This window comes from Macaca fascicularis, chromosome 19, assembly GCF_037993035.2.
Source record: "Macaca fascicularis isolate 582-1 chromosome 19, T2T-MFA8v1.1".
Taxonomy (NCBI): domain Eukaryota; kingdom Metazoa; phylum Chordata; class Mammalia; order Primates; family Cercopithecidae; genus Macaca; species Macaca fascicularis.
In genome coordinates, this window is record NC_088393.1 from 220,488 (window position 1) to 246,502 (window position 26,015).

General features: G+C 49.0%; 1 protein-coding gene across 34 annotated transcripts in view; it reads left to right on the plus strand.

The window, feature by feature from the left end:
• The window catches only part of LOC135968371 (uncharacterized), a 239,494-nt gene that overhangs the window by 148,648 nt on the left and 64,831 nt on the right, over positions 1–26,015 (plus strand). For 4 of the 34 annotated variants that reach the window (XR_012428115.1, XM_065534677.1, XM_065534682.2 and 1 more), the window contains 3 exons: positions 6,625–6,807; positions 9,153–9,192; positions 11,980–15,786. Coding sequence is in view for 18 of the 34 variants with exons in the window: in XM_065534677.1 (XP_065390749.1) it covers positions 6,625–6,806 (182 nt within the window). In the remaining 16 variants the exon portion in view is untranslated. Of the gene's footprint in view, positions 1–5,149; positions 5,571–5,702; positions 6,062–6,624; positions 8,312–9,152; positions 24,722–26,015 lie in introns of those variants that run through there. The other 30 variants (XR_012428118.1, XM_074025088.1, XM_065534674.2 and 27 more) reach the window with 14 other exon arrangements.

The following is a 26,015-nucleotide window of genomic DNA, read 5'->3' on the forward strand; positions in this document are numbered from 1 at the left end:
CACAGCTCGAGAGTTTTCCTGAATCTCGATTCTGTCCGTTCAAGGTCAATATCTAAGAAAGGGTCAGAACTGACCCTCCCTCCGTGAAGCCTAAGAGCAAATGCAGCAGCATCTCAGTGTATGAGGAGACAAAGTAAGATGGGTGGAAAATACACACTGAAATTCTAGTGCTAGAATCATAATCACCAACACTTTAAGAGGGAATCTGCTTTCCAAAATATGTAGCTGCTGGATTAACTTCAAAGTCACCAGATTCCACAGGCAGTAGCTCACAGGGGCACAGCTTTCTTTTTTTTTTTTTTTTTTTTTTTTTTTTGAGACAGAGTCTTGCTCTGTCGCCCAGGCTGGAGTGCAGTGGCCGGATCTCAGCTCACTGCAAGCTCCGCCTCCCGGGTTCCCGCCATTCTCCTGCCTCAGCCTCCCAAGTAGCTGGGACTACAGGCGTCCGCCACCTCGCCCGGCTAGTTTTTTGTATTTTTGTTTTTTAGTAGAGACGGGGTTTCACCGTGTTAGCCAGGATGGTCTCGATCTCCTGACCTCCTGATCCGCCCGTCTCGGCCTCCCAAAGTGCTGGGATTACAGGCTTGAGCCACCGCGCCCGGCCAGGGGCACAGCTTTCTAAGGCCGCACAGCCCGGGACAGCGTAACAGCCTCAGGGCAAAGCAAACTAAACAAAGGCTTGGTTCTCTGAAGGACGAAGGTGCTCAAGTGTTTCCAAATATTCTTCTTCTTCTAAGTAAGTTAGATGCCTCCTACAACACTGTTTAGAGTGCCAGTGTGTTCAGAAACATGAAGTTGATAATACATCTCAGGACCCCAAAATCACTAAGGTAAAGGGACGTCAAGGTGAGGCAGAGCTTAGACCAAACCTGCCTCCCATGCTCTTCCTAACAGAGACAGCTACTGGGGGTGGGGGGAAAAGCCACGTACCTCCCTCACAACCGATCCACAAGGAAATTCCTCATGGACAGAGGACAGAACTCAAAGTCACCATCTGCACACGGAGATAAATGCGGATCTGACTGCTTCCTCTGGAAAGATGCACCAGAAATGCATTTGTCTGATCTACCTGTGACCTGGAAATCCCTCCCCGCTTCGAGCCGTCCATCCTTCCTAGACTGAACCAACGTACGTCTCACATGTATTGATGTCTCACGTCTCCCTAAAATGTGTAAGACCAAGTTGTGCCCCAAACACCTTGGACACATGTCCAGGACCTCCTGAGGCTGCCGCAGTGTGTCCTCAACCCCTCCTAAGGCTGTGTCTATAACCTTGGGAAAATGAACTCTCTATGGATCGAGGACTGTCGCAGAGATCCTTCTGGTTTACAGGAAGCATTCTCTCCTGCGAGTATATCAATGAAATCATGTGGAATTACAAAATGCCACTTTAGTAAAAGCCAAAGGAATTAGGGTTCTATGTGCTTCAAAAAAAAAAAAAAGTAACGTTCTATTTGTCAATGGACCATGAAGCCCACACCCCCTCTTGCACTGAAGATGTCAAATGGGACGAGAGGCCCCTCCTGAGGATGCTACCCTCTGACCCCACTTCCCAGAGTCCAGTTTCCTGCTGCTCAGGGAACAGCAACCCCAGCTTCACGGGGCTCAGGCCTCCAAACCCAACTCCCACGCATGCTGGAGAATCACCCCAGGGACTAGCTAAGTGGCAGGTGCAACTCTCACCTCACCCCCTTAAAGGGGAAAAGGCACCTTCCCGCTCCTCTTCCTGCTGGTGGGAACAGGGGCAGGAGCTGGAGGGTCAGGAGTCGGGCGGCAGAACGGAAGCAGCCTGGGTCCCTGCTAGTCAGAGTTGGCAAATGCCAACCATCCCCGACATTCACTTTGCAAATAAATCCTTCTCTTTTGTCAGGTCCCTGGTTATAAGTTTGCACCCATAACTTAAAAAGAAAAAAAAAACTCAGATAAAAAATCGGTGTTTGGCTGACAATATTTCAATTATCTTGGGGCCTTGGGTCAAATGATGGCAAAACAGGAAACTGAACGCTGTTATTCAGGAAACTACCTTCCAGCGCCGTCTACCCTCCCAGGCTGTCACCTTATGGTTGTTTGTCTGCTAGATGATTAACAAAACTGTTCTGAAAACCTAGGTGTACAGAACAGACAAGAAGTCAGCTTGGGTTGAGGGGAAGCAGGATAAGACCCCCTTCCCCGCAGGATGGTGGAAGAGGAGGAACCTTCAGCACCTGGGTTTTCAGGATGCTGGATCTCTGAGAGCATCTCTCACAGCTCAAGTACAGCCAGACCCTCCTCTGACACAGCCTGTTCAGGCGAAGGTGGGCACCTGCCCTAGAGACCCACAGCCCTGTGCGGGGCTCAGCTGGAGCTGAACTTGCCTCCCTTGGTAAGAGTCAGGGCCAGGGGTGGGGAGAGGAGAGAAGCAGCAGGCCTGAGGGCCACTGTGGAAACTCCATGCCACGCTAACTCTCGTCTGATGTGCTCCGGCCAAAGCCACGCTTCTCGGAGGGAGTTTCCCTTCACACATCCGGAAATCATCAACATCTAGTCTCCCCACAGAACAGATCCTTCCCTAGGAGGCAGACGCTTGGCTGTAACACGGGGTAATGAGGGGCGCGCCTTCGTGCCCACTCTGTAGTGTTTCCTGTTACCTATTTTACCTTAAGCTACAAATGATTCCCGTTTACACGGGACACAGTGACACAGACAGCAAAACACATGAGATTCAGTGTGATCCCACACCCGTCACTGCTGACCTCAAGTGCTTTGTTCGTTTTGCTTCTAGAGTTTGTACTCTCTCCCGGGGTTCCAGGCCTGTGGATTCAACCAACCATAGATCAACATATTTTTTAATGTGTTTGTACTAAGCATTCAGACTTTATTATTCTTTAAACAACTACTCGCATGGAATGTCCATGGTATAGCTGTTACGAGCAACCCTGACATGACTGTCTGCAGGAGGATGTGCATATGTCATATGCAAACACGATGCCATTTTATTGCAGGGACCTCAACGCCCAAAGACTTTGGATTCCATAGGCAGTCCTGCAGCCCACCCCCATGGGCACTGTGGAATGGCTATAATAGAAAATATGGAGGTTTTAAACAGTTATGTACTAAATCTAATCTTTTGTTAAGAAATTAATGTGTATCACTTGTATTATTTGGAAGTCCTTCCTGGCCCAGAGACTTGACATGTTCTTATCTTTTTGTCCACGGATCTAGCCATTCCAGTAAGCTTGTTGAACACAAATCAATTTTACAATGAAATTCTTACAAGAATCACACTCAATCTGTAAGTTGCTTTGGTTTTTAAAGTGAAATAACCAATAGTTTTGCCAACCTGCTATATCATAGAATAACAGGATAAAGCAGCCCCATGGCATGCAAAAACATGGGGTTTCAAAGCTAACCAGTATAAAACACGTTACAAACCCCTAAATATGAAAACGTTTTACACCAAAACATATATTCCAGAAAAAAACAAGATGTTCAAAAAAGCCCTTTGCAGAAAAGCACTTTCCCCTTCATTTTTCACACGGTTTCCTGAAGCTTGTGTTTGGTGATGACCATGAACCAGAAGTAGCGTCGGCTGCAACTACTGTTACAGCAACACAGAATATTAAGGGAAAAAAAAAAAAAAGGCCGGGCGCGGTGGCTCAAACCTGTAATCCCAGCACTTTGGGGGGCCAAGACGGGCGGATCACGAGGTCAGGAGATCGAGACCATCCTGGCTAACACGGTGAAACCCCATCTCTACTAAAAAATACGAAAAAAAAAAAAAAAAAAACCTAACCGGGCGAGGTGGCGGGCGCCTGTAGTCCCAGCTACTCGGGAGGCTGAGGCAGGAGAATGGCGTAAATCCAGGAGGCGGAGCTTGCAGTGAGCTGAGATCCGGCCACTGCACCCCAGCCTGGGCGACAGAGCGAGACTCCCTCTCAAAAAAAAAAAAAAAAAAAGGACACAGCATATTTCCTATTGATGAGAACAGGTAGAGTGTTATAAAATGAGTGTGTCCTAAAGTCAACAATGTTCAAATTCTAGGTCTCCCACAGACACTAGACGGTAACCGCCAAAGCTTATGTACCTGGCAACGTTCAAGGGGACCAAGTTCAGAGCTGTCACAATGCAGCACCATCCTCACGCGATTATCTCAGGCAGGTTTGAGGGCAAGTGCCCCCGTCACAGTGGGAAAGCTGCCCAGCCCAGCACTTCCTGAGATCACAGACCTTCGCCTTCCCACGTCTTCAATAGTTCCTTTACACCGGGAACCACACAACAAAACCTAAAACACTTCCTCAAATCTCAAGACAGTCTTTAGAGCTCTTTTCCTTGCCCCTTCTCTTACTGAAAAAGCTTATTTTGTAAGCAACCTGTAGTGCTTACCAGAGCTGGGGCGGGAGGAGAGCTAGTGTTTGGTAGACCGAGTTTCAAGCGTGGGGAGACCAGAAAGTACTGGAGATGGATGGCGGTGATCGCAGCACGACAGTGTGAACACACTTAATGCCACAAAACCATACACTTAAAAATAGAGTGCTGTGTAACTTTACCACAATCAAAAAACTGAGAAAAGTCATCTATAATTACTGTCTCCAATATCTTCCATCCTGTAAGTTACATTTGCTTTCGGCAATCCTCAGAGCAATCATGAAAAACTAATACCCTGTCGTCTCTGAAACGCAAAGTCGTTCAAGGGCTTTGGTTATAGGAAAGTAGCTGGAAAGCAAAGCGTCCGTTAGGCACAGCAGCCGTGATAGGACAAACACACGGTAGGAAGGTGGTGGTCATGCTACACACAGATGGGAAGGGTGTGGGGAGCCACAACACCTGATGCTTGGGAGGCACCTGGGCAGGAGCTGAGAATGTACCAAACACGTTCGATCATGCAACATTCACGGACCCCGAGTCCAGCCACCACCGCTGACATCCACTGTGGCTGGGGTGTCCTCCCAGCCTGTGATGGCTCGCTCCTTCGGTTAACTGCCTTGAATCTACTGGTTCCTCTCCTCATGGGCCTCTTTCCTGTCGTCTTCCTGTCATTTTTCTGTCAGCAAACACATTTCCTGTCATTTTCCTGAACTGACATGACATTTCCTGTCATTTTCCTGAACTGACATGACATTTCCTGTCATTTTCCTGAACTGACATGTCATTTCCTGTCATTTTCCTGTCAGCAAGCACATGCGTCCAGCCTGACCTTGCTGATGTGCTCCAGCGGCCCTGGACTCGAGCCGCACTGTTCCATCAGTGTGGCATTCGCCAGTTACCTCCTGGGAAATGCCAGGTGATGGTAACATCAACCAGGAGGCACAGCTGAGAAGCAGAACGCATGGTGCAGTGCCCAGAACGTCACGTCCTTGAACAGACGCTCCGTATCTTCTCCTCTCCTGCCAGAGCTTCACTGTAGGAAGGCGGCCATTCTTCCAGTGCTGCTACTTCCAACACCGGGGAAAGCAAGCTTCAGAAATGAACGGTGTCAAAGAGGGAGGACCCACCAGCAGGGCTACCGGCAGCCAGACAACCGCAGCCCCAGCATTCCCCAGCCACCATGACTGACAGCCCAGGCTCCAGAAATGCACGGCTTCAACCTTAGGAGTAAAAACCCTCCCAATCCAACTATTATTTTCAACAATGGGATTGAGGAATGAGGTGTTCTAACCCTGCCTCTCTCGACAGCACAGATCATCAGATCCCAGTTCTTATAGGATTGGGGAGTGGGGTGGGGTGGGGTGGTTCCTAACCCTGCCCGCCTTCATAGAAAAGAACTTGGATATGATGACCTGTGCTAGATTAGCACTTTGCTTCTGCCATATGCAGTCATCCTCAGCACCAGGAAAAGTCAGAATCGTTGAGTGATGACACCAATACCAACACACGCCGTTCTGCGGCTCTGGTAACTGGCTGCACAGATACAACCCGATAGTGGTGAGGTCTAAAGACATCATCAGTCTTCCCAAGGATTGTGTTCCTGAATATTTTGCGTTTGGAATAACGATCTTCTTTGCCAGGGCTGAGCCATGCTTCCCTCTCGCCTGTCCTCTGCCTTCACCAGCTTCGTGTGCGCTTCCGGACAAGTGTTTGTGCAGGTGCTAGCACTTATTTCCACAGCGAGAATATACACAGACACCACACAGAAATGGGCAACCCCGTTAGGAGCTGTGCAGGGAGATCTAACTCATCCCATGTGCCAAATTCCTGTTGCCATGGAAATTAAACTAACTAAACTAACGTTGCTATGATCTCATCTCTTACTGTACCGCTAAAGATCATCCGGGTAAGAGGAATGTGCCTCTGCATAGCATTCAGCTCACATTTACATGTCGGTTTTTCCTGAATATGGTTATGTGAGATAGAAATCAGTAAGATGGGGTGTAACATACAGTATAGGATCGTTGTGTCTCCTAGCCTCAAACACTTCAAGATCCTCAGAAAATGAAGTTTAACTCTGGGGACGTGAGTTACATAGTAACTTGTTTTGGATACTATCATATCAACACCAAATAACTTCTTGAATTCCTTTTTAAATTGAAAAGCAATTTACAAAGCACAAAAAGCCCCAATATTAAAGAATACAATTCAGTCTTTTTAGCATATTCTAAAAGCTGCACATCAACCACTAGTATGTAATTCCGGGACTTTTTCACCACAGGCCAAAGAAACCTTGAACCCATTAAGAGTCAGCACCTGGCTCCTTCCTTCTACCAGCCCCTGGCAATCACCAGCCAACTTCCTTTTCTCTGGATTTGCCCATTCTGGACACCTGTTGTGAGGAGAATCGTACAGTGCATGACCTTTGGTGTGACCTTCGGTGCTGACATCTTTCACGTCTAAGGTGAGTGGAATCTCAGTGAGTGACCGGTTGACAGACACCTGGACTGTTTCTACTACTATGAATAATGCTGCTGTGAAGATTCAGGCATGACATACTTTTTGGAAAAAATGTTTTCAGTTTTCTTGAGCATATGGCTAGGAGTGAAATTGCTCGGTCGTACGGTGATTTCATGCTTTTCTGAGGAACTGTCGGACTTTTCCAAATCAACTGCACCATTTTACTTCCCCTCCCACTAGCAATATATCAAGATTTCAGTTTTCCCCAATTCACCAACATGTCACTGTCCAATACTGGGGTTTTACCCACCCATCACGGTGGTTGTGAAGTGTTATTTCACGGTGGTTTTGATTTCCATTTCTAAGATGACGAATTCTGCTAAACATCTCATGTGCTTTTTAAGGCATTGATATGTCTTTCTTTGGAGAGTGTCTATTCAAATCCTTTGTCCATTTTTAAATTGGATTTTTATTAAGAGTTTTTGAATATATTCTTGATATCAGGTCCTTATCGTGATCATGTATCCTGTTCTGTGGGTTGTCATTTTACTTTAATAGTATCCTCTGAATTGAACATTTTTAATTTTGATACCGTCTTTTTCCCTTCAGTTGCTTGTTATAGCTTTAGACGTCTCAGCCAAGGAAACATTGCCTAATCCAACCTAACAGTTTCTCCAGGATTCTCCCCTAAAGGTGTTATGAGCTGAACTGTCCCCCTCCCCCAAGATTCCATGTTAAAGTCACAACCCCAGAAACCCAAAATGTCACTGTATTTACATACAGGGCCTTTAACTTGGCAATTTAGGTCCCATAAGATCTTAAAAGTAGGGCCTGATCCAGTATGACTGGTGTTCTTTTAAGAGAATTTAGACACAGTCCTCAGTGCTGCATACACGTGAGAGAAACCTGTGAGGACACAGAGAAGAAGCTGTCTACACAGCATGGGGTGAGGCCCCAGAGAATCCAACCCTGCCCCCCTCACCTTGATCCCAGGCTTCCAGTCTCCAGTAAAAAGGAAATAAGATGCTATTGTCTAAGTCGCACGGTCTGTGGTGTCCGTTATGGTACCCAGCAGACTGACAGAATGGGTCTCAGTCAGCTCCTTACATTGGAACCATGTTGAGCTTTGCGTGTAGGGTGAGGAAGGGTCCAGTCCATCCTTTTCTATGTGGATACCCCAGTTGTCCCAGCACCATTGAGTTGTGAAAGGAAAAAAGTAAAGCAACCCTTGCTGTCCTCTCTCCATCAACAGATTAGAAGATACACTGAAGAATCATGGACAATTTTGTCGGTTTAAGCCAGTGGTTTTCAAACTTTTGGGTCTCAGGAACCCTTTGCACTTTATTAAAGAGCACAAAAAAGCTTTCTCATCAGGCCGGGAGTGGTGGCTGCTCATGCCTGTAATCCCAGCACTTTGGGAGGCAGAGACAGGTGGATCACTTGAGGTCAGGAGTTCGAGACCAGCCTGGCCAACATGGTGAAACACCGTCTCTACTAAAATACAAAAATTAGCCTGGCATGGTGCTGAACACCTGTAGTACCGGCTACTAGGGAGGCTGAGGCAGGAGAATCGCTTGAACTCAGGAGGCAGAGGTTGAAGTGAGCTGAGGTCACACCACCGCACTCCGGCCTGCGTGGCAGAGCAAGACTCCGTCTCAAAAAAAAAAAAAAAAAAAAAGAACATAATTTAGTTTCTTTTACAAGGATAAAGTCATTACATCTTAACACAGTCTTAAAGAAGAAACCATTTTCCAAAATAAGCAGCAGCGTGGCAACAGTTTGTGCTGCTGTGAAAATACCTAACATCTCTGCACCTCAGACAGCAGGATTCTCATGCCTGCATCTGCGTTCAGTGGGCTGCAGAGCCATGGCTGAAGTTTATGAAGAAAGTCCGACCCCATACTGATATACAATTAGGAAGCAGTATTTTCATTGTGTTTTCAGATCATTTTAGGTATTCTCTGCTGCCAAATGTAACAAGTGGCACTTCCGTACAGGCCGTCTGCAACACAGAGTCTGTGCTCTGGTCGACGGGCCTTTCTGCCCCAATTCCTTCTAAGTCGACTGGTCCGTCTTGCACTTGAATGGCTTTTACCAGCACACGATTTTGTAATCACACATTGGTTAGAAAATACTGGTTCAGAGTTATGAGCGGCTTCCACATTTCATTATATGTCCAAAAAAAAAAAAAAAAAAAAACCCCACATCAGTATCACCATTGATCACATGAGAAAGTGGTGGACACAAGATTTTTATGTTTTAATATTCGCTGGAAAGCTCAAATGTCTATCATTGGGAAAAATGTACGGTACTTTCCTTGAGATGAAAGTCATTTTGTTCATTTTTCAGGCCACACCTGCAAATACCTCCATCTGAAGTGGCATCTTTTGTAAGTCATTCTTTATATAAAGGCGGCCGTTAGTGGAAGAAGTGGTTCTGCAGGTTCATAGTTCAGAGGCACCAGTGCTCTCCCAAGATAACCATAAAATCCGCAGAAGACGCACCTGTGCGCACTTCCTGTTTCTCACTCAGAACATTCCAGAAGGAACCCTGAATCCCAATGCCACAGCGGGACTGAAGTTTGCTCTCACCCACACAATAAACCCAGGGAGCTCCCCCAGCCCCCACCCCGAGGCCACAGCCTTGGTCCTCTATCTGGTCTAGGGGGGCTCCTGCAGCTCCAGCCTAACAGGGAACAGAAGGCACCCACATGTCACAAAGCCCTCCCAAGGCCCAGCGAGCACTTCTGCTTATGTGCCAGTCAAGTGCGTTTGACAATTCTACAGCCAGCTGTACGGCAGGTAGCGAGGTACCCAGCAAATACTCAGGGCTCACGTTACTAAGGAAGGTGCACAGCGAGGTACCCAGCAAGTACTCAAGGCTCACGTTATGGAGGAGGAAACCAGGCAGATAGTGAGGTACCCAGCAGGGTTCACGTTACCCAGGAGGAAAGGAGGGTAGAGACAAGGGGGCTGGAACAGTCTATCATCAGCTTTAGCATTTACAAGGCTCGCTGAAGATTATCTGATTTGATCGTCACAACAGCTCACAAGATAGGCAGAGGCAAGACTATTTTCACTTCATAAAAAGAGATCCCGAGAACTGATGACGACCACGTGCTCTTCCCATAGGCTCCCAGAAATCCTCCTCAAATCATCTCTCAGTTGTATACATGTGATAATATCTCAGTCACGTCCCCTCTCTGCAGGGGAATTTTACTGCCGCCCTGCTGTTCCTTCGCACCCCTGCCCTCTCCTGCATTTCAGCCAGGCCCACCATCCATGGGGAGTCTGCACCGCACCACCCCACCCCCGCTGCTGCTGATGGCTTGGGTCACGCTTACCTTTCATTTCCACCTACAGGGACCTGTTCTTCCTTCAAATGCAGCTCAAACTCACTCATTGTGTGAAGCCTTTCTGTCATGTGTAAAATCAGTCTGTGGAATGCTTCATTTAGGAGGTGCTTATGTTGCCTCATTGGCTGTGATCAGGACCAAATTCTGAGCAAACCAGGTGGTCCCCTCTCCCCATCTCTGCTCCAGTGCACTTAAAACAAGGATTCCTGGAAGCATCTTTTTAGTCCAATTCATGCATGAGTCTGCCCCACACACTGCAGAAAAGCCCTGGTGGTCGGTGGTCAGGGCTCAGGGCCCCCCAGGTAGGTAAAGAGAGCTTAGTGCCCTCTCTGGAGTTGTCGCTCAGAGACCCACGGCTGGAAGGGAAGAAACTTGCATCCTGTGAAACATCTAGGCCCCGAGACCCACTCAGGAGTGGAAAACGGGGAAGGAGCCTTGAACAGACCCTCGGGAGGGCAGACAGTGGGAGCCATGGAGGCCACCAGGAAGGAGGGAGGCAGGCAGTGAGGCCACAGGTGATGTGGCCGGGAGGGAGGTGTTGTGACCAGAGGTGAGGTGGTGGGCGGATGACACGGCGTGGTGTGGGGAGGAGATGTGGCCAGGGCAATGTGGCCAGGGAAGAAGACACAGCTGGAAGGAAGTGACAAGAGGGGTCTCCAGGCCCCAGACTGTGCCTGATTTATAGATGACATTTTACTTAAGATGTTATATCTAACTTTAAAGAAAAGTAGCAATTTCGACCATTGTGTACATTTAAAGCACGGTACAAATTGAGCACATTTCCCAAACCAAAGAACAGGGCATTGAAGAAAAAATTCATTTAAGATCAGAAATAAAGAGATCCTACAGCTCTTCCAGTCCAATCCCCACCCTAACGTGAATGGGGGGAAAAGGAAGTAGATCCTAGTCAGTCAGAATTAAAGGCAAAACCGATCCACTTTACTTTCTAGACAGAAAACAAGAAGCTCATCAAGGAATCCCTACAAACAGTACCTTTAGTAGTTCCCGAAATGCAAAATTCACCTACAAATTAAATCAACTGCTAAGTGTGTATAGAGTAATTTTTTTCATTATTGCCTTCCTCATCTGCAGGGGTTTTTTAGACCTTGTTTCCCCTTAATTGCCTCCAACACCCAGGAAATTTAAACCCCACAAGTAAACTGTGTCTCGATTCATGCCCAGCGTCCTTTGGAGCAGACAGTCCGTTGCTCTAAGACGTTCTTGTCACCTAAGCACCGAGTACAGCCTGAGAACGCACAACACGCACTCACACAAACTCAGACAGTCAACAGGTGAGATACGGCACATGAGGAGGAAGACAAGATAAATGAGCTTCACTGACACCCCAGATCCGACAAGAAGTGACACACGCAGCCTGCTCTGGTGCAGGTGACTCCTGGAAAACAGCCAAGGACAGCATTTGGAGAAGCAGCACCGCAGGCCAGGAGGGTCTGGGGGCTTAAGGGAGGGGCGCCCCAACCAGGTACTGGGGGATTCAGAAGGGAGGGGCTCCCCGACCAGGTGGCTGGGGGATTCAGAAGGGAGGAGTGCCCCGACCAGGTGCTGGGGCTTCAGAGGGGATTGGTGCCCCGATCACTTCCTGGGGGCTTCAGAGGCAAGGGGTACCCTGACCACGTGCTGGGACTTCAGACGAGAAGGCACCCCGACCGGGTCCTGGGGGCAGCAGGACAAGCCCAGGGTTCCGTCGTCACTTTTCACTCCCTACTCCCGAATCTCGCCCTGAAGTTGCAGCCAGTCCAGGTATTCATTTACCCATAAAATTAAGTATCTGTGAGTAACACAAGTCACTAATCCACACAGATCTGAGTCTACAGATACCTCCCAGAGACGCCACCATCCCTTCTGGTAGAAGAACAGCCCAGGGGCCCACGCTGCTAGGAAGGGAGACTGTCTCCAGCCTGACGCTGCAGAGTCCTCAACACAAAGTCTACCTTCTGGAACCATGCCGTCTCCTACAGAGGAAACTAGGGGCATGTAGGGTTTTTTAAAATCTTTTTTTTTTTCTTAAGACAGAGTATCCCTCTGTCACCCAGGCTGGAGTGCAGTGGCTCGATCTCGGCTTGCTGCAACCTCTGCCTCTTGAGTTCAAGTGATTCTTCTGCCTCGGCCTCCCGAGTAGCTGGAATTACAGGCGCCTGTCACCGCGCCTGACTATTTTATTTCTATTTTTAAGTACAGATGGGATTTCACCTTGTTGGCCAGGCTGGTCTTGAACACCTGACCTCACATGATCCACCCGCCTCGACCTCCCAAACTGCTGGGAATACACGCATGAGCCACGGTGTCCGGGCCATATAGCTATTTAAATTTGACTAAAATTAAATAAAATTAGAAGTTCTCATTTACACTTCAAGCATTCAGTTACCCACAGGCGGCCACTGACCAGAGGCTGGTAGAGATGTCACACTGCACACTGCAGAAGGATCTAGGGACGAAATGGCTCTAAGATCATCTCAGAATCTTTATGTTGAAGCTACTGAAGTTTTACTCTGATTATTATGGACATCAGCATTCTCCCACTTAAAAATGTCAGTGCTATTGCAGTGATCAGATCTGTGACTTCCCATCAGCTCTTCTCTTCCTGGATAGATAACTGTAGAGCATCTGCACTCTGCCTCCACACTAAGGGGTAGTAGAAGGCTCCGTGTAAAATCAGGGGGAGAAAAAAAAAATGAATCCCTAGTCCGCCTCCCCCCCTACGATTTTGTGAAACTCCTCTTAATATGCACAATAACTGCCAGAGTTGCAATAAAGAAGCATCCCTTCACCAGGAAGCAGCAGGGAAGCAAGAGGAGGGAGATGCAAAGACCCTCCGTTCCCTCTGGGACCCCAGGCCCAGCCAGGACTGAGAAGGGCCGCACAGCCCGGCAGACCCGCACACCTGATGCGAACCATACACACGGCTTCCCTGGGCCTCGGTCCCCTGCTCTGCCCTCACTGGCCACTGTGGCTCTGGGTAGAGGCAGCTCCCTGAGCCCCAACACCCACAGCCAGTCCCCTCCTTGCAGGTCTCAGCTGCGCTCTCACTGCCTCCCTGACGCTTCTCATCATCCGCGTACCGTGGCCACTCTACCCCACAGCCCTTGCTACCGCCCACCCCACCACGGAGCCTAGCACACAGCAGGTGCCCAAGACGCCCCAGTGGGCGGGCATGCCAGGGTAGGGCTTGGAGTTCCAAGGGCCTCGTCCCGCATCACACCACAAACGCCACGGAGGCTGTGGAAGGGGTCCAGGTTTCAGGCCTGTACTCAGCTTCTCCTGGCCCCCGAGGCCAAGAACCTAGCAAGGGAGCGCAGCCGGAAGCAGGGTCCCAAACCCCCTTCATGCTCCTCAAGAGGAAGGGGGCTTCGGGGCACAACCCCACGAGCGTCTTCCTCCTGCCAGGCTGCCTGTCACAGCCCCGACACCTTCACAGCAGGGAAACCCACTCCTGTGAGGAGAAAACCACCAAGTACAACAGGAGCCACGTCCCCCGCAGCGTCTGCTGAGCCCAATAGCGACAGCAGCAGCCGGGCCCCCACTCAGCACACACCGACTCCGAACCCGCCACGCACACCACAAGGCCGACCATCTTGAAGCTCAGCTTCCACTCGTCAGGGCCCTCTTCCAGGAGAGCTCGGCATGTCTATCTTCCCTGGGCTCACAGAAAGGAGTGGGACCCAACCCCGAGTGTGCACAAAGTTAAGCTCCCACTAGCTGTGCAGACAACCTCCCTAGCCCTGGACTGAGAAGGGGCCAAGCGCAAACAGCCATATTTTGCCCGCACAGGTACGGAATTCAGTCAGCTCTCTCAATGAAGTCGTGACAGGTCAACTCCAGGCTCCTCAGTGCTCTGGGGTTCACCTCGGGCCACTGCACCTTTGAAACGTGGCTGTGGACTCCTCTAGGGTGCTCACTTTCATGGCCCATTTCATTCAGACACTGCAGGCCCCTATCGTGGTGTCAATACCCAGGACACCCCTGCTGGCATCCTCTGAGATGCTGCTGCAGCTGCTGTGATCTGAGAACAGCCATGCACAGGCATCAAAGGGAGGACTTCTCAAGTCTCCTCCAGGGGCAGTGACTACAGCTTTGAAAGACGTTGCACTGAATCCTGGGTGAGCCTGGCTTGGTCCGCAATCTAATCCGGGTTCCTGGGGAGACACACTCTGTTGTAATTGACAGAGGCTGTGGGTGGCAGCTCTACCAAGACTGATAATTGCAACTAGTCTGAGATTTACTATCCATACTTTCTATTTGATGTTTCAAAGGAAAGCATCGTGAAGTTCCAGTAGCAAGGAATTTTCTACAATCTATCACATTAAGATACAGCAGAAATGTAGCTAAAATGTTCATAGGGTCTATGCAGAGGAAGAGATGGGTCTATTTCAGGAAAAGTGCTTGCTGGCTTTTTAGAAACATAGTGAAATCCCTGACAAGTAAAAGGTTGTTTATACTTTTTCTTTGGAACAGAGGGAAAGTTCTTTCTTATTATTTGAATACATTAACTATATTTAAGTGTTCTGGTAGACTGAGTATTAAATATTCAAAAGGAAGTAATTCTGTTCGGTCTATTTCATTCTTTAAATGTAGCTTTCAAAAACTGACAAATACCTGGCCGGGTGCAGTGGCTCACGCCTGTAATCCCAGCACTTTGGGAGGCCGAGGCTAGTGGATCACGAGGTCAGGAGATTGAGACCATCCTGGCTAACACGGTGAAGCCCTGACTCTACTAAAAACGCAAAAAATTAGCCTGGTGTGTTGGCGGACACCTGTGGCCCCAGCTACTCGAGAGACTGAGGCAGGAGAATGGCGTGAACCTGGGAGGTGGAGCTTGCACTGAGCCGAGATCACACCACTGCACTCCAGCCTGGGCGACAGAGCAAGACTCCATCTCAAAAAAGAAAAAATAAATAAAAAGTGGAAAACACCCCATATCTGCCCTGGCTCCAGCCATCTCCATGGAGTGGACAGAGCTTGAAAAAAGCTCACTGTGGAGGCGTAGAAGGCCAGGCCGGGCCGGGCCTTTCCTCAGCAGATGAGCAAGAGGGTCAGCCACCCTAGTGAAGAAGCCCATGTTTGCTATGTTACTGATGATACCCACATAAATTTCTATTTGCCTCCCACACAGACCTGGGATCTTTGTTTGAGCAAGCGACTCATACCAACAGTCCCTCCATGCCATCATTTCCCTGACCTCCCCCAGAAAAGCCAGGCCAGGCAGCGTCCCCACACGGGCACTGGGGCCCAGGAAGATCCTGGTCCTGCCCCTCTTCTCTCTCGTCCCTGCAGCACCCTGGCTTGCTGTGGAAGCCCAGCAGTGCTGGCTGAACCCACGTTCACCTGGGGCATTCAGAAGAAGCCTCCGTGCAGAAATCAACTGGGAAGGAGGGCTGTGTGTGCTGGTGCTGGCAGGTCACTCCAATGGATTTGCAGAACTCCGTTTTCAACACAGGTGCGCCACCAAGTCCCTCAAGCCCTTTGTGAGCCTAGAGCCACAGAGCCATTTGCGGCATTCTCACAATCTCTAACAACCCTGCACAGAGGCCCTGTTTTTCCAAAGGACCATAAAATTTTCCGTGTAGACAAAGTTTGACATAATGAAATAAAGTGAAGTCACCACTTCTATTTTCTATTAATCCATTCATTCAAACAAGTATCTCTTGAGTATGTGCATCGAATACTGTGGAATTAGGATTTAGTCCATGCCTTCAAGAAATATACATCACAGAAGAAAAGGTATAGCTTGTAACTAACAGTGCTGAACAGGCAAGAAATACACATCGCAGAAGAAACGGTATAGCTTGCAACTGTAACAGTGCTGAACAGGCAAGAAATAAACATCATAGAAGGAAAGGTAGAGCTTGTAACTAACGTCATAGAAGGAAAGGTGTAGCTTTTAACTAACAGTGGTGAACAGGACAGAATTTCACAGGCTCATCAGGAGCCACTGAGGAGGAAGCCATGATTCACATCCACCTGCAGTAGATAAATGTTTCCCGGATAAAGTAACTTTTCTACAGTGATATCTGCTCCTTATTGTTTAATCCTCCTCGATAGGGTATTAAATTAGCACTTTATGTGCTGCTTATATAAAATACATCTTTGTCAGGGGAGGTTATAAAATAATACTTCACACAAGCTTGGGCTGTGAATGGTGCGAGGCAATGGGACGATGTGTTCCCGTGTTCTCGAGACGCAGAAGGGGCAAGACCCTGCTTCCCTTCTCCTCCCCACCGCCCTGTTCCCAGATGAGGGGCGGAGGCAAGGCCGCCGGGCAGTCCTAGAGCTGGCTCCAGGGCCAGGACACCACGCCCAGACTCTCTGTGCCCCATGCAAAAAACACAGACTGTGGGACAATCACCAATTTACCTGGCAGTGGGGAGAGTCCTTCGTCAAAAGCCTGTGCTTCCAGGAGCCAGGACAAAGCAGGAGCCCCTAGGAAAACAGTTCCGGGTGCTCCTGAAACCTGGGCAGAGTCACAGTCTGGCAGGAAGCACCAGTGATGCAGGTGTGCCCAAGACTGGGAGGATGGCCAGATGCCTGGAGACCAGACCGGCCTGTAGGAGATGACCACCTCTCTCTGGTTCATTAGAGACAGACAGTCTGGGCTTCACTTTTGTATGTGGAGTCTCACAGTACAGAAATGTCACAAAGGGATTAGACTTCGTATACCCCAATTTTTTAAATTAAAAAAACACAATTATTTCAACTAATTCTAAATCCAACAAAGAAAAATAAATAAGTATATAAACGCATACCTCCAAAATGTAAACCACAATCTCTTTACCCATAGGAGACCCAAAATTTAGTTTACCTTTTCTTCAGTATTATCACTTTTTTTTTAAGCCATTACTGAGGTGTCTCCTCACCGCCCCATGAGGAGGTTCATGGGCTCTTCAGGGCTCTTTGCTGTTTCATCGTTTTTTAGATTTAAGGGCAGGATCATTTTCCCACACTTGCTTGCTTCCCTGATCACCAATTTTTCACAAGGACATCATTGTGCCTCAGAAAACCTAGTAACTGAACTTCATTAAAAGTGAAAACAATAAGGACGTGTTGGCTGCTATGACAGCATCCTCAGTCACCGAATCTCCCTGGGGGACCCGACACACCCCCAATCTCCTTGGAACCCCAGCATGCAGGTATCGCTGCGGCTGACAGGACTGACCTACCCTGGGGGGGCATGAAAGCAAAGAGAAGAGAAAGCAGGTGACTCATTTAGGAAACTTCGGTGATTCTCTCGAGTCACGTTTCTCAAGGTGTCAGGGGACAGCCACATGCAGGGAACCTCCTTGGCCTGGCAGGTGGCAGACTCCTGGGACCCTCCTCAGACACGTTAATCGGAGAATCTAAAGGCGGGTAGACTCTGAAAAGTATCTGTAAAGGAAGGACTTAGCTCTGCTGTGACCCTACTACACATGGGGTCACGCAGGATGCTGCTTCCGGCGTCCAGTCTCCATTTCACTCTCCTGGGAGGAACACCCGTCAAGTCACAGAGCACGGTCTTCAGCGAACACCTTCCTGCGCGAGCTCCACTGTCTCCCAGCCCTGCAGGAGTAGCCGCCGAGTAGGGGAAACAAGTCTTTGCTCCTGACCCGGCCACCTTGATGCTGGGCATAAAGACCAGCACTGCTACGTCTCTGGGGAAAGGAGCGGCCCTGGGCAGGAATGCACTTGGCAGCCCCGGGGAGTGGCCAGGTATGGACAACCAGGCCTCTGCCCGCAGACACGTCAGCACAGCATCCTGGAGCAGAACTTCCAGCCCAGCTGAGCCTACAGATGGCTGCAGCCCTGGACAGCATCTTCACAGTGACCCGGGGGACTGGGCCAGAGCCGCTCAGCAGGGCTGCCCTGAATTTCCAACCTGAAAAAGCTGTACAGTCGTACGTGTATGTTGCCTTAAGCCCCTAGGTTTTGGGGTCACTTGTCACACAGCGACAGACAGTGGATGTGCACGGACTCCCAAGGCCACGATGGCCTCTGCCGGCCTCACCCGGGCTGTCTCATCTGTTCCCGTGACATCACGTTTCTCAGAGCCAAAGGCTGCCAGGGCCCCCTCTTTTCTTCACGACGTCGTTACAAGCTCACGATACAAACTGAAAATACCCAATATGTAAAATACAACGTATGACGCAATACAGGGTGAACGCGCAGGCACATACACAGGCGAAACAGGCGCATGCGCGAAACAGGTGTATGAACACAGGAACAGGTGTACACGCATGAAAGAGGTGAACGTGTGAAGGTGTACACGCGTCAAACACGTGTGCATATACACATGAAAGCACCAGACATGAAGGGCTGTCTTTGGGAGCCTAGTTTTTAGACATCTCCCTCACCCTTTTACATCTGCACGATCACAAACACAGCACACCACAGTACTGAGGGGAAGCCCCAGCTTCTCATGGGGGCACATGAGGCTTTTTATTTATGCCACAGGTTGCATCACTACATCCTAGAACTGCAAGGCCCCCCACTGCCAGGACTGAGTCAGGTCCACCCTGTGCTCCAAGGACCAGGCCGCCTGCCAGCCCACACGGACCTGCCCCTCAGATGGTGCTGCTGCTTCTAAAACAGAGGCTCAGCCCCACCCAGAGACCTGCAGTACCTGTTATTAAATCAAGACTTGGCTGTGGGTAAACGTGAAGATTTTTATTAAACATGACTCTGGAACATTCAAAGGACCATAACTGAATGCTCCTTTCACAGCCACGGCGTGTCCAGACGCTCATGGAGAAGGCCAGGGAGTGGGAACCCACGGAGCCCCGACAAAGCAGACTCGGAGCTGAGTGGCGCAGTTAGCACCGATTTTGTTTGACACTTGCCTTTTATATTCAGATTAAAGTAAAAAACAACACGCAAAAGTAGCTCACATTCTATTTCAATTCTCTATTTTTGTAGTAACTGGGCCCCTTTCCCTCTGCTTTCCCAGCCAAGCGATAAATAGGCCCAGCTGGGATTTGTCAAAGTCTGGACCTCTGTTGTAGAGTAAGTGAGGAGGGTAGGGAGGGGAACAGAAGTGGTGAGGAGGATTGGGGGATAGGGAGGGACAGAGGAAAGGAGGGAGAGAGAGAGAAACCCCCGGAGGACTGGAGGCAGGAGGGATGCTCCCTGGCAGCCTCAGGTTCCCCATTCCAAGGTAACTGAGCTGGCATCACGCACGCGGTACCGTCATATGACTTGGCTGACACACACCAGAATGACAACAAAATGCTTGAGGAGAAGACTAAGCACCAGCATCTTCAGATTAAGGTAGTGTCCCGGTTTCACGCTTGCCTTGTATGACATTGTATAAATTGTAAAGATAACACATTTTCTTACCAGCCACGCTGTTCCCCAAATACTAACTATAACAAAGATCAGACAGCATCTGAGTACTGAGCGTGTGTTAAGCCCCGTGAGGAAGGCATCATTTACTTTGCTAGAGAAAGAAACAGGCTCTGAGAGAAACTTCCTGAGGCCAGGCAGCTGTCTCCAAACCCACCTCGTGCCTCCTGACCCTGAAGGTGGAGGACCCAAGTCATTCACGTCAATAATTTACCTACATGCATGTCAGATTGAGATTCAGCCCCCAGATCTAATCATCTCTATGCAGGAATGTGTCAGGAAGGTATACAATTCTATGAGTTCGACCTGGGGGAACAAAGGCAGGCACCCTCGACACAGATGTAGGGCGGAGGTGGGCGCCCAGCACAGGAGCATGTCCAGCCCTGCCCAGTCACACAGCCACCCTGCCATGCCAGTGCAGGAGCCGCCACCGCGTCTCGGGGAAAAGCAGCTTCTCCTGCACAGGAATCTTCCCCTGAAAGTGTGTTCCTGAGAAGGTGTGGACCAACATCTCAGAAATTAGACACCGTGTAACACGCTTATCTATACAGGCTGCCTATGTCAGGGAATCACCAATAATTCCCATCTCGCCATCAATTATTTCTGGTAAATACTGGTTATTCTAAGTTAACTGAGGCAACACAAGAACAATATAATGGAAATGTCAGAGTCAATCAGCTCCATCTGCTGAAGAGCTGGGACTAATGATGAAACCTAAGGAATCCTGGAGAACGCAGCAGGATCCCAGACCCCGCGGACCACCCCAGCCTCCTTCCACAGGAGAGTTAGTCGTGGCGCCAAGGAACGGCTTTCCAAGGAATCTCAGAGGAACTCAAGGTCTTGAAAGTTTAATGGGAATTGAATATTTGCATCTGAGTCACACGAGCACATTAAAAGTAAAATTTCCTCTTTCCACTAGAATTATGAGCTTGCGGCGGCGACACTGGCTGTATCTCATGCTCGTGAGATGTTTGGGCACAGCCGTGCATCTCTGGTGAATCATTTATAATAATATGAAAGAAGTGCTTGGGCCCTCGATCCAGGACCACAGACCCTACCAACGAGGGTCTAAACAGGACAAGCCTCGGCCTGGAGAGGCTGGTGTCCGTGGGGGCTGGGAGGAGCACCAAGGAAACTCAGGGGCAAGCCCCACCCAAGCTCGGCATGTCCTACCCCACGCAGTCGACATCAGCCACAGGGATCTTTTGTTGTTTTTTTGTTCAGGAAGGAACATATTAAAAAGCCCGGGGTCCAGGGCCTGGACTCCTCAAAGCTCTCCACAGAGCCGGGTTAATTGGCACCTTCCGTCATGTTAAAATCAACTATATATGGCTGCTGAGGGCATCTCAGAGCAGGTGTAACGCTGAGCTTTCTTGCTGTCTGGGGAAAGCAGGAATTCCAGGCCTCTGCCTTCCTACCTCCCCAGAGGCTCTAGCCCAGATGAGCTCAACTTCTCCCAGGTAAGGAGCACAGAAAAGCTTCCCACATGCCCCTCAGGTCACACACGAGCGGTGCAGACCCTTGTACCTTGGCACGAGCCCTCCCAGAGGCAGAAGCCCAGCCCTGTGGCCCCGGCCTGGCAGGAGGCAGCTGCTGGGGCCCCTGCTCAGGGTTCAGCACAGCGAGGTCCAGCCACAGCAGGTGAGACATCCACCACCCGGCCATTCATCTTTAACCTAAAACAGACACAGGAATTTGGCAAGGGGTTCCTTCCCCTGACAAACCCATCCTTCCTGTTCTCATCTCTCCCTCCTGCCCCAGTACTGCGCCCAAGGCCACCCAGCACTGCGCCCAAGGCCTGACTCCCAGTTTCACAGGGAATCCAAGACAATTAAGATTTTGAGAAACTGGGAGCTACATAGAAAATGAGTCATTAAAGCCAGTGTCCACTGATCCTCCCCTCCCCACAGCGGAGAACAGTCCTCGGGATAAAACCCACGGGGCAGGGAAGACGCGATCAAGGTGGGCAGGACAGAGGAGCCACAAAGCAGGTGGTTCGGAGAACAAGGCCACGTGAACACAAAGCTAAAGTGCTCAGCGGCTGGAAGACAAAACACAGGAGACAGAAACACTGACCATTTACAAAGAAAAGAAAAAAAAAAGCCTCACTCGTAAGAGTCCATCAAGATTTAAGTTCTCAAGTCACAATGTATCAGCACAGACTTCTCATAATGCCTGAAACTTGGCGCAGTAAACACGTGAATCAGTTCTCCCAAGTCCATCGTTTTCTTTGATGAGCCTCTTGAGTCTCAGGCTGGTTTCAAAGTAAGCCCTTCTCTGTTTGTTGATGACTTAATAATTAACATACTTGAAAACACATTGACTTCCAAATTAATCTGCTAATAAAATATTAATTACCACACTGGCTGTCATCCACAGAAAAAAACACAATCACTTTCTGGTTTTAAAAACATTAGAATTCAAAGCCACTTTGCCCATCAGAACAGCCCCTGATTTTGACAAGGGCATTCCAAAGCTAATCTGAAAAACTAGTCCAGGCCATGATCGCTGGGGGGTCGGACTTGCCTCATCACCCCACCTCCCTTCTGGAATTAGACAGAACTTAGACGCTTAGTCTGATGGGAAACATTTACAATCTATTCTCTCCGAAGCTACCTGGAGGATTTCCTCCACATGACAAAGCCTTGGTCTCCACAACCCCTTATCTGACAACTCTCTTAACCAACTGTCAATCAGGAAATTTTCAAATCTACCTATGACCTGGACACCCCTGCTTCCAGTTGTCCCACCTTTCCAGACCAAACCCATGTACATCTTACATTTATTTGATTGATTGTCTTATGCCTCCCTAAAAGCTATAAAACCAGGCTGGGCTCTGACCACCTTGGGAATACGTTCTTAGGATCTCCTGAGGGCAGTATCAAGGGCCATGGTAACTCATTTGGCTCAGAATAAATCTCCAAATGCTTCACAGAGTTTGACTCTTTGCTGACACGGTACCTTTCATGGGTATTCATCGAGGGGACTCACAATCAACCGGAGGCATCAGTTGCCCACTGTGCAGAAGTCTCTGCAGGACTGAGCCTCTGGCACGGGGACTCCAACCCCTGAAGCAGCAGCTCTCCCACGTCCCACGGCCTGATAGACCTGCACCTCCCGGGCTTCTCATTTCAGAGTCTCAGCAACAAATCTACCAAACGTGATCAACATCACAGAATATTCCTCGGGGCTTTTGGCTGTTGTTTCTCCCCAAGTTTACTCTAGAACCAGAATGGCAACACTCGGAACAGGATGGTTCTCAGTCACCGACCCTCCTGGTAAATACACTGTCTCCAAGGCCCTTTCCCGCCAGTCACAGCTTCCTTCATGTCAGGCTCGAAGGCCACCTCCCCAAGAAGGAAACCTCTTCAATCCAGCAACCACAGCTCCTGTTCCCATCTAGAGCTTGTCTGCCAGGAAGGGAAGACTCTTCATTCCAGAGACAGCAGGTGCCACAAACTCAGGGTATTAGCCATTGCGAAGGCAAACACTCATGAAATTAATAGACTTTTTCCTCCTTGGATACTGACGTTTTCTCTTCTGGAGGTCAGCCAAGGCCATCTGCACGAGTCACGAGCGTGATGGCTCCAGCCCCTCCTTCAGTGTCAGGAGTGTGGCTCCACTCTGAGACCCTCCTACATCAGCCAGGCCATGCACCTGTTCCCACGACTGCTGTCAGCGGACTACAGCGATTCTAAGATAGTCAGCAAGCTGACGTTCCGAAGGAAGCATTTTAAAGAAAAATGTGTAAGTTTTATTGCATGAAATCAGCTACATCTTTTGCTACTCCAGAGGCTTGTTTTGCTTTCCTCAAGGTTCTCTACAATGATCCTGACAGTCAAGGTTCCCAGTTACAGGCAGAGGGTTGGGCAGGCCGCGTCTGATGTGTAACACACAGAGGATCCACGTCAAAGGATTTTCCCTGTTCACCAACATCATCAGGACAAACTTTAAACAGTAATAATCTGCCTGTCTGGAAAACTGAGCTCACTTGAGGACTAATGCAACAAATATATTTGACAAAGTTGCAGGTGGACGTTTTAGTGAATGAATCACTATTTCAAGGAGGATAAAGGCTCACTATTCAAAGGCATGTTTTTGTCAAGTTTTCTAATTTCAGCTTCATGCATTTAAATCATGAAGTGAGACTTGTACCTCATACATTACAGAATCTCTACAAAATAGACAAAATTCCAATTCTGTACCTTCACTCTCATTCTTTTCCATATGTGTACAGATGGTCGTAATTTAAGTTGGCATTCCAACAGGATTTCTAAATTAAACTGTCTTCTACTTTAAACACTACGTGTTAAACATTACACATTCCATTGTTCAACATTTATAGCAGGGTCTGTATGGCCCGTTTTAAAGATTTCTTCCTCACTAAAAACAAGTGTTTAAACAATAAATGGTCTAACTCTAAAATATTCTAGAGACAGAGATACATTTGGAGAGTGGACACACTTAACACAGAAGTCCGCAACATCAAACAGGCACAACCAGCAGTAAGGGTGGAAAGGGCGCCATGTGAGTGCCCCTAAAAACACACACAAGCCTGGCTGCTTAAAAGGAATGAATATAGCTCAACACTCCTATGTGAACATTGATGTGTCTACTGCCTTACAGAATCCTCCTAGCTGAGCTGCAGGAATCTTCTTTGGAACCTTTTCTCACCTACACTGCCTACAGGTGCCCACTGGGCTCCCTGGGCAGTATCATGTCTTTGTTTAGAATATCACACTATTTGGAGGCCTGTTTAATCCCAAGTCAGAGCCTTATCATAACTCAGACACCATCCCTCAGGGCTTGTGGGCCAACTTCGGCTAATGCAGGCTGCTCCACAGTGCCCTGCAGATGGGCTTGGTGCATCCACACGATTTTAAGATTTGGGGCTGCCGTTTTCTGCAGTCACAGATGCGGACTTACATATTCATCATGACTGAAGGCAGCACGTATTTTTATGTTCCTTCTGTAATGGTAATAATCATGGCAACATTTCCTCGATCCTTAGAAAAGCCTCCTAACAGCAGTTGCATTCCACCCCCTTCCTTAAAATTAATAGAATTTACCAAACTAGGTGAAATCAGTGTTCATGAGAAAGTGAGAAATCAGTGTTCACACAATGGCATAGTAGCTGGGCATAGAGTGTACGTCAACATCCCAAACTAAGCCCCCATCACAGTTATTCCCAACTCGCTGGAAAGCTAGAAAATTTAGAAGGCTTAAAACATAATTATAAATGAAAATAACAAGAAATCAAAGTTTTTGAGGAGCATTTGTTAGCCAAACAAGGAAAGCCATTAACCAGTGCTGATTACATTGCATTTGATTACAGCAGCCAAAGACGTGTCAAGAGGAAGAGACTTTTAAAGATTAGTCTTTCGGTAAGAATGGTTGCTTAACAAGTTCAGACTACTGGGGTACACCAATCATCAATTAAAAAGCAAGGTAAACTAGGGTGAGTCATTTTCCTTAATCCTTAATGCGTCAAAAATTACCACATTGGCCAAGCTGGTCTCCAACTCCTGACCTCAGGTGATCTGCCCGCCCCGGCCTCCCAAAGTGCTGGGATTACAGGCGTGAGCCACCACGCCTGGCTGAGAAGTGTTTGACAGAGGCTGAGGGGAGGCTCCTGTCCCTTCCAGGGACATCCACATCCCACCTAGTTTCCCATACCGACTGTGACACTCGAAGCATCACAGCAAGGGCAGCTGCATCCCCGCAGTTCTCTGCACTCATGCCACAGCTGCGTGAGCAGCCACCGCCCTGGAGCTGCCACTCAGCCTTATCGTGCTGGTACAAGCACAGCAGAAACTACCAAGCCCCCAAGAGGGAGGATTGGGGACCCAGGGGAGTGAACCAGGAGGGAGGAGTGGGGGCCCTGGGGAGTGAACTATGAGGGAGGCGTGGGGGCTCAGGGGAGTGAACAAGGAGGGAGGCGTGGGGGCCCAGGGCAGTGAACCAGGAGGGAGGAGGGTGGAGTTCGGCCCAGGGAGTGAACCAGGAGGGAGAAGTGTGGTCCAGGGGAGTGAGTCAGGAGGGAGGAGGGAGGAAAGCGGTCCAGGAAATGAAGCAGAAGGCTCTGGGGGTAGCAAGTTCACACACCACAAATACCTCCCAATCCATCCGCGTGCAGGGAGGGGATGGAAACCACACAGGACCTGCAGCGCTTTCTCCTCGCAGATGAGGAGTGAGGATACCGACTCATGCACAAAATCAGAGCTAAATTTCTACCACGGTGGGGAGACGCTTCATAGACCCAAATGGGTACAAAAAGAAACCAATCATACAAGATCAGTGGATGGAATGGGATCAGAAATTTAAGCCTGTAACGAGTTTTCAGAAAAAACTTCACTTGATCTGCAAGATGACTGCAGCTCTGCTTGATCATTTCTGCAAATGTCTAACTCGCGATGAGCCATCTCAGAGCCGTTCAAGAGGAGTAACAAAATCAAAACGCCACGGCATCCTCCGTATTTTAGATAGCCTGCAACAGTATGGAAATGAGCAGCGGTGCCAGAGCTTTC